The sequence below is a fragment of the Haplochromis burtoni genome, unplaced genomic scaffold (genome assembly GCF_018398535.1).
Source record: "Haplochromis burtoni strain Fernald_Lab_line unplaced genomic scaffold, NCSU_Asbu1 Contig_60, whole genome shotgun sequence".
Lineage (NCBI taxonomy): Eukaryota > Metazoa > Chordata > Actinopteri > Cichliformes > Cichlidae > Haplochromis > Haplochromis burtoni.
The window spans coordinates 1064546-1076693 of NW_024582421.1; the positions used below are offsets into that span (position 1 = coordinate 1064546).

The window sequence follows — 12148 nt, forward strand, 5'->3', positions numbered from 1 at the left end:
TGAGAAAAATAGAAGCAGTGTTGTCCAAAAGAATAGGAATCTAACGGTGTTTGAATGGTTTTTCTAAGTTGAATGGTTTTGAAGTAGTGGGATTACAAAAAACGTACGGAATAGATAATAATAAAATATAATAATAATAAAGATTAGAAGAACAATACTGTGAATGCTTTTCAAGCATTCACACTAATTAACCACTTTTATACACCGGTATAAATGCTGTTCCAATACTAGAATTTCAAATGAAATAGTAAACTACTCATTACATTATAAAAATATTTTAAAGCTGTATTTTGTTTTAAACATGAAAGTGAAAACAATATAAACATTTACATCAATGATGGCACTGCTTTAGTTTTCTGATTTAGTGTAAGGTCGTCTGCCTTTGTTTCTCTCTAGTTAAACATATTTCTCAGCTTCAAATTCAATATCAGTTTTAGACACCAAGATGGACCTTTGTTGCTGTTTATGTGAACAGTTTGAACAGTTTCTATCCTCTAGGAAATACATTTCAAACTGAAGGATGGCATGAGCACTAAAAACAGCTGTATGACTGGCCTCCTGAACAGCTGGCGTTCTACTGTCCTATATACCTGCTTACTGTATCACATATGCTGGGGGAGAAAGAGCAAAAGGAGGGTTTGGTGAAGAAGACCTAATCTAACCAGAATGCAAACTGAATTAACAATAGAGCTCACAAAAACAGTACACAAATTAAAATTTGATCAAACGTCTGGTGTAAATTTTAAACCAACAATCTGTGGATTATTTTCTGAGGGGAACATTTAAGTAAAGCAGAAAAGATATTCACCTAACTCACTATACTCCCAAAGACAGAAGAGACTCAAAGTTAGCACAGACAACTAAAAAGCAATCCAAATGAAAACTAAATTAGTTTTAAAAAGATAAGACGCGACGTCAGACCTGACAAGGAAAACGAATTAAGCGTCAAAGATGAGGAGCTTTAACGATAAGACAAAGACAATATTTGAGGAAAAAACTGATGAGAGGTTGTAAAAGGTGGAATTAAGATCATTTACCACAACGGGGAACAAAAAAGACGTGGTGGTGAGTATTCTATAGAAACATGGAGTTAAGAGAAAGAATAAAAGATAAAGAGGAGTTTAGAAAAGTTTCTGGAGAGGGTTAAACTGTGAGAGTATGTGGGAGAAGATAGATTTGAGTTTTGTGGGGAAGATAAAACCAGGCCGGATGGGTGAGAGTGCAGGAGAGGGAGATAATGGCATAAGATAGATTATTCAGAGAGTCACATGTGTTTTAGAGGTCATTAATAGAATAAAAGTGTGTGTGTGTGTGTGTGTGTGTGTGTGTGTGTGTGTGTGTGAGTCAGAGGTAACAAAGAATAAAGTGTTTGCCAGAGCAATAAGACCAATTGGTTTCAGGAAAGAGCACAGATAGCACAGGAGGAAATAAAGGAAATAGAAACATATAAATACATAACATAATAGAGTAGGTGTAATGGAAATATGTGCATTAAATAGGGAAAAAAAACACACTGCAGGGGATGTGATATGTGGAATCGACTAGGCTAAATGCATTAAACAGTGTGAGAGGAAGGGAAAAGGAAGCTAAATTAGTTTTAGGAAGTTAAGTTGGGGAGCAGGAGGTAAGAGGAGGAAGTTCACATATCTTGGTTCCTCTCTGGTTTTATACATGTATATAAATAGTTGGGATTTCTTCATGTACCCATAAATGCATGGTTGACAGCTGTAATTCCAAATCATGTTTGGTGATTCGGGCGTTTGCTTACTCTGTAAAGCGAGTGTGTATAGTGCTGGTATTTTTAGGATCCTCTGAGTTTGTTGCCTGATCTGTTTGTACCGTCAGTTTCTTTACATCACAGACCTTCACTTCAGTGGTCCATGCAAAAGTCTAGAAGCAATTATGTGGTTTAATGAATCAGTCTCACCATTAGGTACACTGAACATTTTCTACTTCACTACATAAAACTGATTTGGGTTAAAGCTAAATTTAATCTTGTATAAATCTTATATTTTTGCAGGTTCTTTACCTCACAAAATAAAGTGCCTAAAACAATTTAAAATATAGCTGCAGCTATAACATTTACTTTAATATACAAATAGTTGTTATGGCATATTAAAAATTGTGATAATTTGTCCAGTTGCTTTTGAGCCCTGGAAATTGGGGTTTGTATATAGAAATGACTGTAATTCTTAAACTGTTAATACAATACCATGTTAAAACCAATGAATTCATGTTGAAAGTCTGCAGTTCACAATTTGATTGTTTCATTTAACACCTAGTGCAGCTATAAAAAAAGGAAAATAAACATAATTGTTCAAGTTCTACTTTACAGTACTACATTTATTTATGTTCGGAAATATATAACTTTGTGAAATATGACTTATTTGGGCAGCACGGTGGTTAGCACTGTTGCCTCACAGCAAGAAGGTCCTGAGTTCAATTCCACGATCAGGCCGGGGTCTTTCTGTGTGGAGTTTGCACGTTTTCCCCGTGTGGCTTCTTTTCGGATACTCTGGCTTCCTCCCACAGTCCAAAGACATGCAGTTAGTGGGGACAGGTCAATTGAAAAATCTGAATTGCCCGTGTGAATGGTTGTCTGTGTCTGTGTGTTAGCCCTGTGACAGACTAGCGACCTGTCCAGGGTGTACCCTGCCTCTCACCCAAAGACAGCTGGGATAGGCTCCAGCCCCCCTGTGACCCTGAAAAGGATAAGCAGAAAAGAATGGATGGATGGATTTGAATACATTAATTATCTATTTGTTTTTTAGTAATTACTCTCTCAGCTTTAGCTTTCTGAAAGTGTTTTAAAAGTGGATCATAGAAATAAGGACTAAAAAAACTGATGATACACAAAGCAGTCAAAATCACTCTATGCATCCCTAATAACTACTACATTAATTCATAAAATAACTCATCTGTGCGGCAGTCATAACAAAAGTTACAGTTTCTGTTTACACAGTGATATTTTGATGGTTATTTAAACTCATTCAGATGAGGACGGGAGGGTGCAGAGTCGTAGAAATTATGTATGGCGCAATAAAATGGAGGAATAGAAAATGAAAAAGAGGGCGAACAGAAGAATAAGCAAGAAAAAGCCTAGAGGCTGAAGAGAGAAGGTTAAAGAGAATCAAAAATCAATGTGGGAAGTGATTGTTATCAATGTCCGTCATCTGATCTAATGAAAACGGAAGAAACAGAGGGGCAAGAGAGAGTTGTGACAGAGATGGCAGCAGATGAAAGTTGAAATGGGAACACTGAAAAAGACCGAACACGTGAAGGAAAGAGGGGGAGCAAACAAAAGAGGACAAATGCTCAAAAGTTAAAATTTTCTTTAAAAAAAAAAGCTTTGAAAGGGAATACATGTGTATGGGAGGGAAATACAGCTCACAAGAAACAGAAATAAGTCAATACCAAGTAAATTAATAAACAATATAGGGCAGAGGAAGAGAAATACAAAAGCATGAAGAAAAAAAGTGCCTGAACAAAGGAAAAAGGAGAAATTTAGAGACTGAAGAGGAGGAGAGAAAATATGGGAGAGGGAGGAAGTATAAAAAGTGCAAATCGAAGTTGTTAAGTAAGGAACAAACAAAATGTTTTCACAAATCAAACCAAATGTGTTGAATCGCTGTTTTTTGAAGGGCTGAGGATGAAATCCAGCCCAAAAATCAGTGTGTGTGGAGTTAAGTTCAAGAAATAAGCGCAGAAGACTGATTTTCATCTCAGCTTGAGGCTAACGGCTCGAGGCTACATTAGAAGTGCAGCTGGTGGAGTTGAATTCTGGGTAATATAGGGACCAATTTTTCTTTCCTTTTCCTAAGAAGCGGACGATATCTCCCTCATCTATTGTGAGCCTGCAGTGTTAAATTGGTGGAGCACTCTTCTCAGCAGAGGCACACGCTGCAGCGATATCACACAAACAAATCTTGAGCTGCATGAAATGTGGTGAATAATCGAACAAATAAGATGTTATGATAAAGGCGTTCCTTTAGATGACACATCTCGGAAGAATGATGGACTATGAGCGGGCTGAAGTCACCTGATGATGTCATCTTGATTCCCATCCAAGCTTTGATTTCCAGTTTAAGGTCTCAGCAGCGTCTATTGACAGCCATTGACTTACTTATTGATTTTTATTTAAGCTGTAGCTTTAACCTACACCCTTTCTTTTTGCCATATGAGTTGTTTTTTTTAAAAAATGATTTAATTTCTTGTGATATAAATGAAACTAATAAAGAAAAAGATTTTAGAATTTCTTCTTTCAGACCCCACAAATAAGGGTGGGAACTGAAAAATAATACGCTCGGTAATATAGGCTGGAGCCCGTACTTCCATCAGTGAGTCCTGGCTTGCTTATTAGGTTTGGCCCCTTTTATAAAGTTTAAAACTGTAATAATAGTCTTTCAGTTTTGTGTCTCTGTGCAGTGCAAAGCTTTCTATATGTGGTGTTGTTTGCTTTTTTTTCTCATGGCAGCTACATGACCTTTTGTCAGTTTATTCCAAGTAAACACATCATGATATAATCCATTACTTCTTATACATGAAAAAGTTTTTTTTTCTAAGAATCCATCCCCATTGAGTTATTATTTAAAATACAGCTTGTAAGATAATTCATAAAGAGTATCAGCTTAATGGAAACTATTGCTGTTTAATGTCAGATTCATGCAAAACATCACAAATTGGATCATATATTTTACTAAATGAGGAATTTTTCCTGTGGGTTGTACACTATAGGTAAATAAATACCAAAAATAAAGGAGCACAAGAAAGACCTATAGAGGTGATACAAGAGGAAGAAGAAGGGGGAGACAACTGGGAGCACGCTGGCCTCGAGGGATGCACCATGTGTTGAGGTGGAGGAGGAGGGTTATGGGGTGGGCGATTGGGCGGAGCGAACTAAGATGCCGGCGGTGGTTGAAGAATACTGGCTTTGATGAATAAAACATCTGAATGAATGAAGGGGTGGTGTGAATGCATTAAGCCTGGCATAGAGGGGGGAGAGGAAAAAAAGAAGATGGTATAAGATGAAGGGAGGAAGGAGAAAGGAAGAGCAAAGCGTGGGGTGTTTTATATATAGAGATATAAGGTGGAAGTTAGAAAAAGGAAGGAAGAAACAAAGGGCGAGGAGAGGATGCAGGGAGGGGAGGAAACAACGAGGTGATTGAAAATAGTGCTCGATCTCAAACAACAAAGGGAGCGTGGAAGCTCAGACTGAAGTTTTCAGACTTGAATATTTTTTTCTCTGAATTGTTTTGAGCTGGTTTGTTTGTGAGTAAATGGCAGAAATGGACTTTTAAAAAATACAATAAGATATAAAAAAGTGTGTCTATTTAGAAGATAAAATAGAAAAATGGGCCTATCAAAAGTGAAATTACACATTGTGCAAAAGGATCCTATTAAAACCCGTCCCTGTGATTCTAACTTCTAAAACATGAAGATTTGCTGCGTTTCTCTGATTCATTTCATTGTACATGTAATTTTCAAGCTTTCACTTTGACCTCTGTTTTCTTGTCATGTTATTAATTTAAAAAAGAAGAAGAAAGAGTTGCATCCCTGCTCGGTGCAGCTGCAGCGGGTTGGCGTGTATTACCTTCTTAAAATGTAAATAACAAAGCAGGAAATGCACTTGTTACTTTTTAGTAGTGGGATATTTTCATGATGCAGAGTTTTGTCTGTGTGTGATTCTTTGTTTGGCTGGGTGTATGTATTAAGGTAGCAGTGTCTTATTTGTGTGGGCGTGTGCATTTCCATTCTTGTCTGCTCATTAAAAACCATCTGTCCATGTTCGCAAAGTGTTTGTGGGGAATTTTAAGTGCTATCTTGCTATCGGACACCCACGTTTTTAGCAATCGCTTGACCTTTCTGTCTTTGTGTGAGTTAAAACGCAGTACCAAATGAGGAATTACAAACTCTCTGTCCTGCCTTCTGTGTGCGTGCGTGCGTGCGTGGTCAAAAGACCATTGTTGAGTCAGTCTGAGATCACATCTGCTCTGCTTTACTTCTTGTGATTCCAGTGTGTGTGTGTGTGTTACTTTTGGTACTGTAAAAATGTATCCAAAGGTTGTTTTTATTTTCTCCTCAGTCTTCCGTCACTTTTACTTTCAGTTAGTCAGCTTGGTGTGCATAACGAATCAGCATGTGCCTGTGTTGTGTGTGTGTGTTTGCAGGTGTCTGTAAGTCTCACTGCCTGCATAATTCATGAGCATTAATGTCTATTTATTTATTTTAATATTAATGAGAGGGTCTGTACGGGTGAGTGGGTGCAACACACAAAAGCAGGGAAATGGTGCTGCGTTAGTGAGTGTGTGTTGTGTTGTGTGTCTGTGGGGTGTCTCAGTTTAATTGGTTCCCTGTTGTGTGCGCTTACATTGAAGTATACGTTTCATGTGAAATCGGAGAGAGGATGAGAGAAGCTTAAACAAGGGCAGACACGTGATAATTTGAATGTCTTTGGGCTGTTGTAAAATGGGCTGGGTGTTTGACTGGGCATCTCACTCTGTGTGTGTGTGTGTGTGTGTGTGTGTGTGCCAAAACCAGCAGATATCGGCTGCCTGGTGGCACATGGGGGAAGGTGTTGTGGGAAAACGGGTTGGATGAAATGAAAAAGATGTTAAAATGACTGATAGGGAAGTTATCGTTTGGATTTGAAGTCAAGGCAAAAAAGAGCATGCAGTGGAGGACAGGTGGATGCTGGAGAGGCGGAGGAAAGGACTAATGGCAGGGGAGAGGTGACATATTTAGCAAATTATATCACTAATTCTTTTGCGAGCTTAAAATGCTTAATCACTGTTCCTTTCAGTTTATGTGGTGTGCGTCACACGTAGTCAGTATCAGTGTGTATCGAGTCTGACTGACTTTTACAGCTTCTCCTGTCTTTGTGTCTCTGACTGGCAGTGCATTTGTGTGTGTGGTCATGACTCACCCTCAAATTCCTGTGTGTTTGTGTGTGATGTGTGTCAGATATTATTTGTATCTGCTGTAAGGTGAGGATGTTTATTGACTTACACACGCATGATTTATTGTTGTTGTGTTTTTAGTTGTGTGTGTGCGATAATGCTAAGATGTGAGAAGTCTGCCAGTGGGTATGCTGGCACAAACTAAAAGCAGTGCAAACATAGTGCCAACAGAGACAGTTACACGATAAAACCCGACAGCCTCGAGGGCAGGAGCAATGATCCATGCGTGTTTGCACGTTTGTGTGTGTGTGTGTCCGTGTGTGCGTGTGACACAGAGAAAAAGAGAATCGAAGAAAGGACATGAAATTGAGTGTGTGTGTTTATGTGTTAAAAATAATGAATTGAATTTATTATTTATATGTTTGGTTATGCGTTTTGTTTATTTGGTATCTTCCTGGGGTTGTCTGTGTGTGTGTGTGTGTGTGTGGGTGTGTGTGTGTGTGTGTGTGTGTGTGTGTGTGTGTGTGTGTGTGTGTGTGTGTGTGTGTTTGAAGCCATCCCCAGGTTCTAAAGTTGGTCCTCAAGGAGCCATCTATCTTAAGGCTAGTTTCAAACCCTGTCTGCTCTGGTGATGTGGAGGCCACTGGGTGTGGGTGTTTTTTGCGTGTAGCTGCTAAATGTCAGACAATGTGTGTGTCCAAATATGCTCCAGGAAAGGTGAAAACCATGAAAGAGAGAGCGTATTCCTTCACACCTTTTTATGTGGTTGACTGAATATGTGCCTCTGTGTGTGTGTGTGTGTGTGTGTGTGTGTGTGTGTGTGTATGTGTGTGTGCTGTGTGGGTGTTTATGCCTCTTGAGACACTCTAGACTGGAGCTTCTTTGACTGGCAGCCAAATCTGTTTATTCTCGTCTGTAGATTTGCTCATGTTGTTTTTGTTATTCAGAAAATCCCCCCCGCCCTCCTCAACCCCCTTTTCTATCATAAATTCCAAATGTTATACAGAGTCTTATTGTTGACAGGTGAAATCTTGCAGCTGTAATTTTGTTGTTTTTAAAAAAAAAAATACATGCAGTTTGTGTTTGTTTGAGTGATGGTAAATGTTAGTTCCTGCGCAACAGTTACTCTTACTACTGCTTCTCAGGAATCAGCACCCTGCCGTTCCCATCGGCTAATCAGGGAATAATTTACATCGAAAGCGCTTGATGAATGTGGTTGAATGCTTGATAGGAAAGGAAATCTGCCACTGCCACTTAAACTTTTAACATGGGAAAAAGACCTGTTGCTTTACAGGAAAGGTAATTTTCATGAGCCTCATTGTACCACCTGTAGAGAGACATTTCTCAGGCGACATATATGTAAGTCCTGTGCTGAGGGTAATGAACCTGCGAAACCAGCAGCGGTGAGCGTGAAAGCTACGTTTCTCTGATTCATTTCACTGTCGAGCATATATGATGATGATCAGAGCTTAATGTACAATGTTATCCTAATTTAAATTATATGCCCTTTAAGTATTTATTATTGCCTGTGCCCCTTTGCAGAATTAAAATCTGAGGGTTCCTAAAACAGGAACTTCATGTAATTTACTTTTTCTAAACTCTTTCTTCAGAAACCTTTTTTATTTCAGTTTATAATATCCCCAATGTTTCTTTTGTATTCAAGTCAGGTTACATACTTGGACAGCTAATATTTTTTTCTTCCTTAAGAAACTCTTGTGTGACTTTGGCAGTGTGCTTTGGATGATTGCTGTGATGGAAAAATTCAGTCAGGCTTCTGGAGGCTGTAGAAGAGAAGTCGTCTTCTCAGACAGTATTTTGGTATATCCACAGGCGCTGACTAAAAATGCCAGTGTGCAATCATTTTAGCCTATTATTGCACTACTACCTCTGTGCAGTCACTGCAGTAGTCCTAACCAGGCTCACACTTAACATGCTGGACCCCGTGATAGCCAGAGGAATACCCCACACGTTTGAGTTAATGTAATGAAAAAGTGTGATACCATTAACCACAAGGCCTCTTGTTAGCTGCTTTAGTAAAAAATGTAAAGTTGTAATTTTATGCTGAAGAGCAGTAAAGTTTAGCTGCAGTACAGTGATGTTGTTGTTATGCATCATTGTTGTTTCTACTGTATATTAGGCCCTGTATTTTCTTACTCAGGAGGCAATTTATGGGAAAAAAATAGAAAAAACATGTTTTTCCCGAGTTCACCAGCAGACTTTCAGACCTTGAGAGTCAATAAATATCTGAAATGACTTGGCACACTAATGTGTTACAACACTCTTCCCTCCCCAGCGGGGGTAAAAAATTTTTAGCAGAGGCAGGAACATGCAGACCAGAGTGGGAGGAGTGGGAAGAGCATTTCCCTCAGCCAATCACACCCTGGTCTCACTGAAATATTTATTTTGATTATTCATAATGATATACACTTACCAGCCACTTTATTAGGTACACTTTGCCAAGACTGGGTTGGATCTCCTTTTGCCTTCAGAACTGCCATTATTCTTCATGGCATAGACTCAACAAGGTGCTGGTAAATTACACATGTTTTGTTCCATACTGACTAGATAGCATCGCAGTTGATTTGAGCTTTGCCACAGGATATATAAAATTGCAGCAGATCAGCAGTTTCTAAAATACTCAGAACAGCCAGTCTGGATCCAACAACCACGCCAGACTCACTTTCTTCCCCGTTCTGATGCTCAGTTTGAGCTTCAACAAGTCGTCTTGAACCAAGTCTACATGCATAAATGCGCTGAGTTGCTGAGTAGATATTTGCATTTACGAACATGTGCCAAATCTGCCTATTTAACCCTGTAAAGCCTAATGATTGCCAGACATTTGTTTTTAAACTGAGGTGTTTATTGCTACATTTGAGTAGTTTATTGCCTAAAAATGCATTGTGCAATTTATTTTTGATGTTTGGCATTACAGGGTTGTAGAGAGTTTGCGCATGTCTCACCATATGTTTCAGCCTCTTTTGGAGTTAGATTGAATATAAGACATTGTTACTTTAGTGCTCAGCCCCCGAATTCTAAAAGGTCAGGTCAAAATATTGGTGATTTAAAAAAAAACTCAAGTGGTGTTGCTAGAAACTCTCCTGCTTTTCCAATAATATTACAGCTACCTGTCAACATTGATGAGACAAACACAGCCCACCCTGTCTCCAGCGAATGCATTAAAAGGTGATGATACAGCACTATGAAGAAAATCTCTTTAATCAAACTCAGACACTAACTTCACTGTAACACACTGACTATGCATAAATTCTAAAACTATCTGAAAGTTTGTGTTTTATGTGCGGTCTTGTATGAGTAATTTTGAACATTTTCTCACTTAAACCATGAGGGAGTAAAGCAAGGGAGTAAACTGAAAACAGAAAACAGCTTAGTATAAATGAACAGAAAGTGCATTTTTGATTTTACTGTGGGAGAATAAAACAAGCTGTATTCACACAAAATATTGCTGTAATACTTACAGCATGTTGAGAAAAACTTAAACCGTGGCGCATATTTCCCGCTCATTATCCCCACCATGCTCAGATCAGTAAATTATTTAAAGTGTTTTATTTCAACTTTAATCAGGGATTTGTTGCACTGGAGGTTTAGTGGATTTTTCAGTTGTGCTCTGCTGCTCTGAACATTGTTTTGTCGCACAGCACCTGTGTGTTTTGACAGACCTGCCAATGGGAGCAGTGAGGTCAGATCCCGTGAATATTAATTGCCTGTGAAACACGCTTTGAAATGGCAAAAGTGGCAGGATACTGATGGGAATTTATTTATTTATTTGTTTATTTGATGTTAGCCTTTTAAATTGGTGCAGAAAACAATGGTGGAAATGTTCATAAATACCAAGAATGTTTATTTTTATCAGAATCTGTTGCATTGATATTTCTGCATATATACAGAAACTTTGAGCGAAAGTTAGACTAACTACTGAGAGATTTACGGCTTTTATGGTCGCTTTGGTTGGCTAACACTAACATTGTGGGTTTTTTTTCTGTTTCAGGTGATCGTTGTGAGTTTGACCATCGGCAGGGCAGGTGCATGCCAGGTGTGTGTCGTAACGGAGGGACGTGCCGGGAGCTTTCGGGTGGGGGTTTCCGATGCGAGTGCCCGGCAGGAGCCTATGAGCGACCGTACTGCACCGTCACCGCTCGGTCCTTCCCACCCAAGTCCTTTGTCATGTTCCGGGGGCTCAGACAGAGATTTCACCTCTCCATCTCGTTAACGTGAGTAGTCTTGAGTAAACATTCTGTCATTTCCTTTCCTCTCTTCTTCTCTATTATTTTTTTGTCTCTTCTTTCAGCTTCCATCAGATATAGCAGGATGGATCATTCTCTGATTCCCTCTTATAGTGTCTCCACTTTTCTTTAAGCTGTTTTTTAAAATTATATCATCTCCATCTTGGAGAGTGATCCTTTTATTTATGGCTTCCCTGTATCCTCCCTCTACCTCGCTTCTTTAAAAGCATTGCTTCTCCATTTAATCCCATCTGCTTTGCTTTGCTGTCTTTCTTTCTCTTCTATGTTCTTATCTTCCATCTGACTATCCTGCTGCAAAAAGCTCTGAAAGGAAATGACTTCATGGTTGGAACCAACTCAGAAAAAAACATGCTTCTTAGTCAGTAGGGCTATTAATTTAAAGTGCCCAATTAATAACTAAAACCGCAGACTGTATATGAAAGAAGGCCATGGCACCATGATATCACGTTCCCTCTTTTGAAACTTTGAGTTTAGCATTACGGCTTGATTTTTTGGGGAAGAAGTGACTATGTATGAATGAGAAGGTAAAATGTTAAGTAAGCAGCTAATGTTAGCACAGCATATCAGGACAAACACCACCTGTCAAGCATGATGGTACAGGGCTTATGAATTGGGTTTTGTTCATGTGAGGTTATATTTGAGCCCTGGTTAGGACCAGAATATTTTTTTAATATGTCCTGATATGTAAACACAACTTTCAGCTGCTCCCTCATCGTGAGTCATCACAGCGGGTAACTGCATGTTTGGTTTTTACAATAGATACCTTTCCTCACACAACCCCCAAGAGATTTGTGTCTCCTCCTTAGGTTAAAAAAGGGAATCTTTTGCTTGTTAGGGTAGGCTGACGTGTAGTCCACCACAGTGGAGCCACATGATGTCCTGGCATGTTTTACCTTACCAGTCACAGACTGTGTACATTCTTTTAATCATGCGTGTACAAATGTGTATGGGGCACATTTGCCGCAAGATTTTGGCCAAGGTTTCAAGAAT

General features: G+C 39.0%; 1 protein-coding gene across 3 annotated transcripts in view; it reads left to right on the plus strand.

Moving 5' to 3' along the window:
- The window catches only part of celsr3 (cadherin, EGF LAG seven-pass G-type receptor 3), a 113826-nt gene that overhangs the window by 36879 nt on the left and 64799 nt on the right, over window positions 1–12148 (plus strand). For all 3 annotated transcript variants that reach the window (XM_014338587.2, XM_042221049.1, XM_014338588.2), the window contains exon 4: window positions 10903–11125. In XM_014338587.2, the coding sequence (XP_014194073.1) occupies window positions 10903–11125 (223 nt within the window). The remainder of the gene's footprint in view (window positions 1–10902; window positions 11126–12148) is intronic.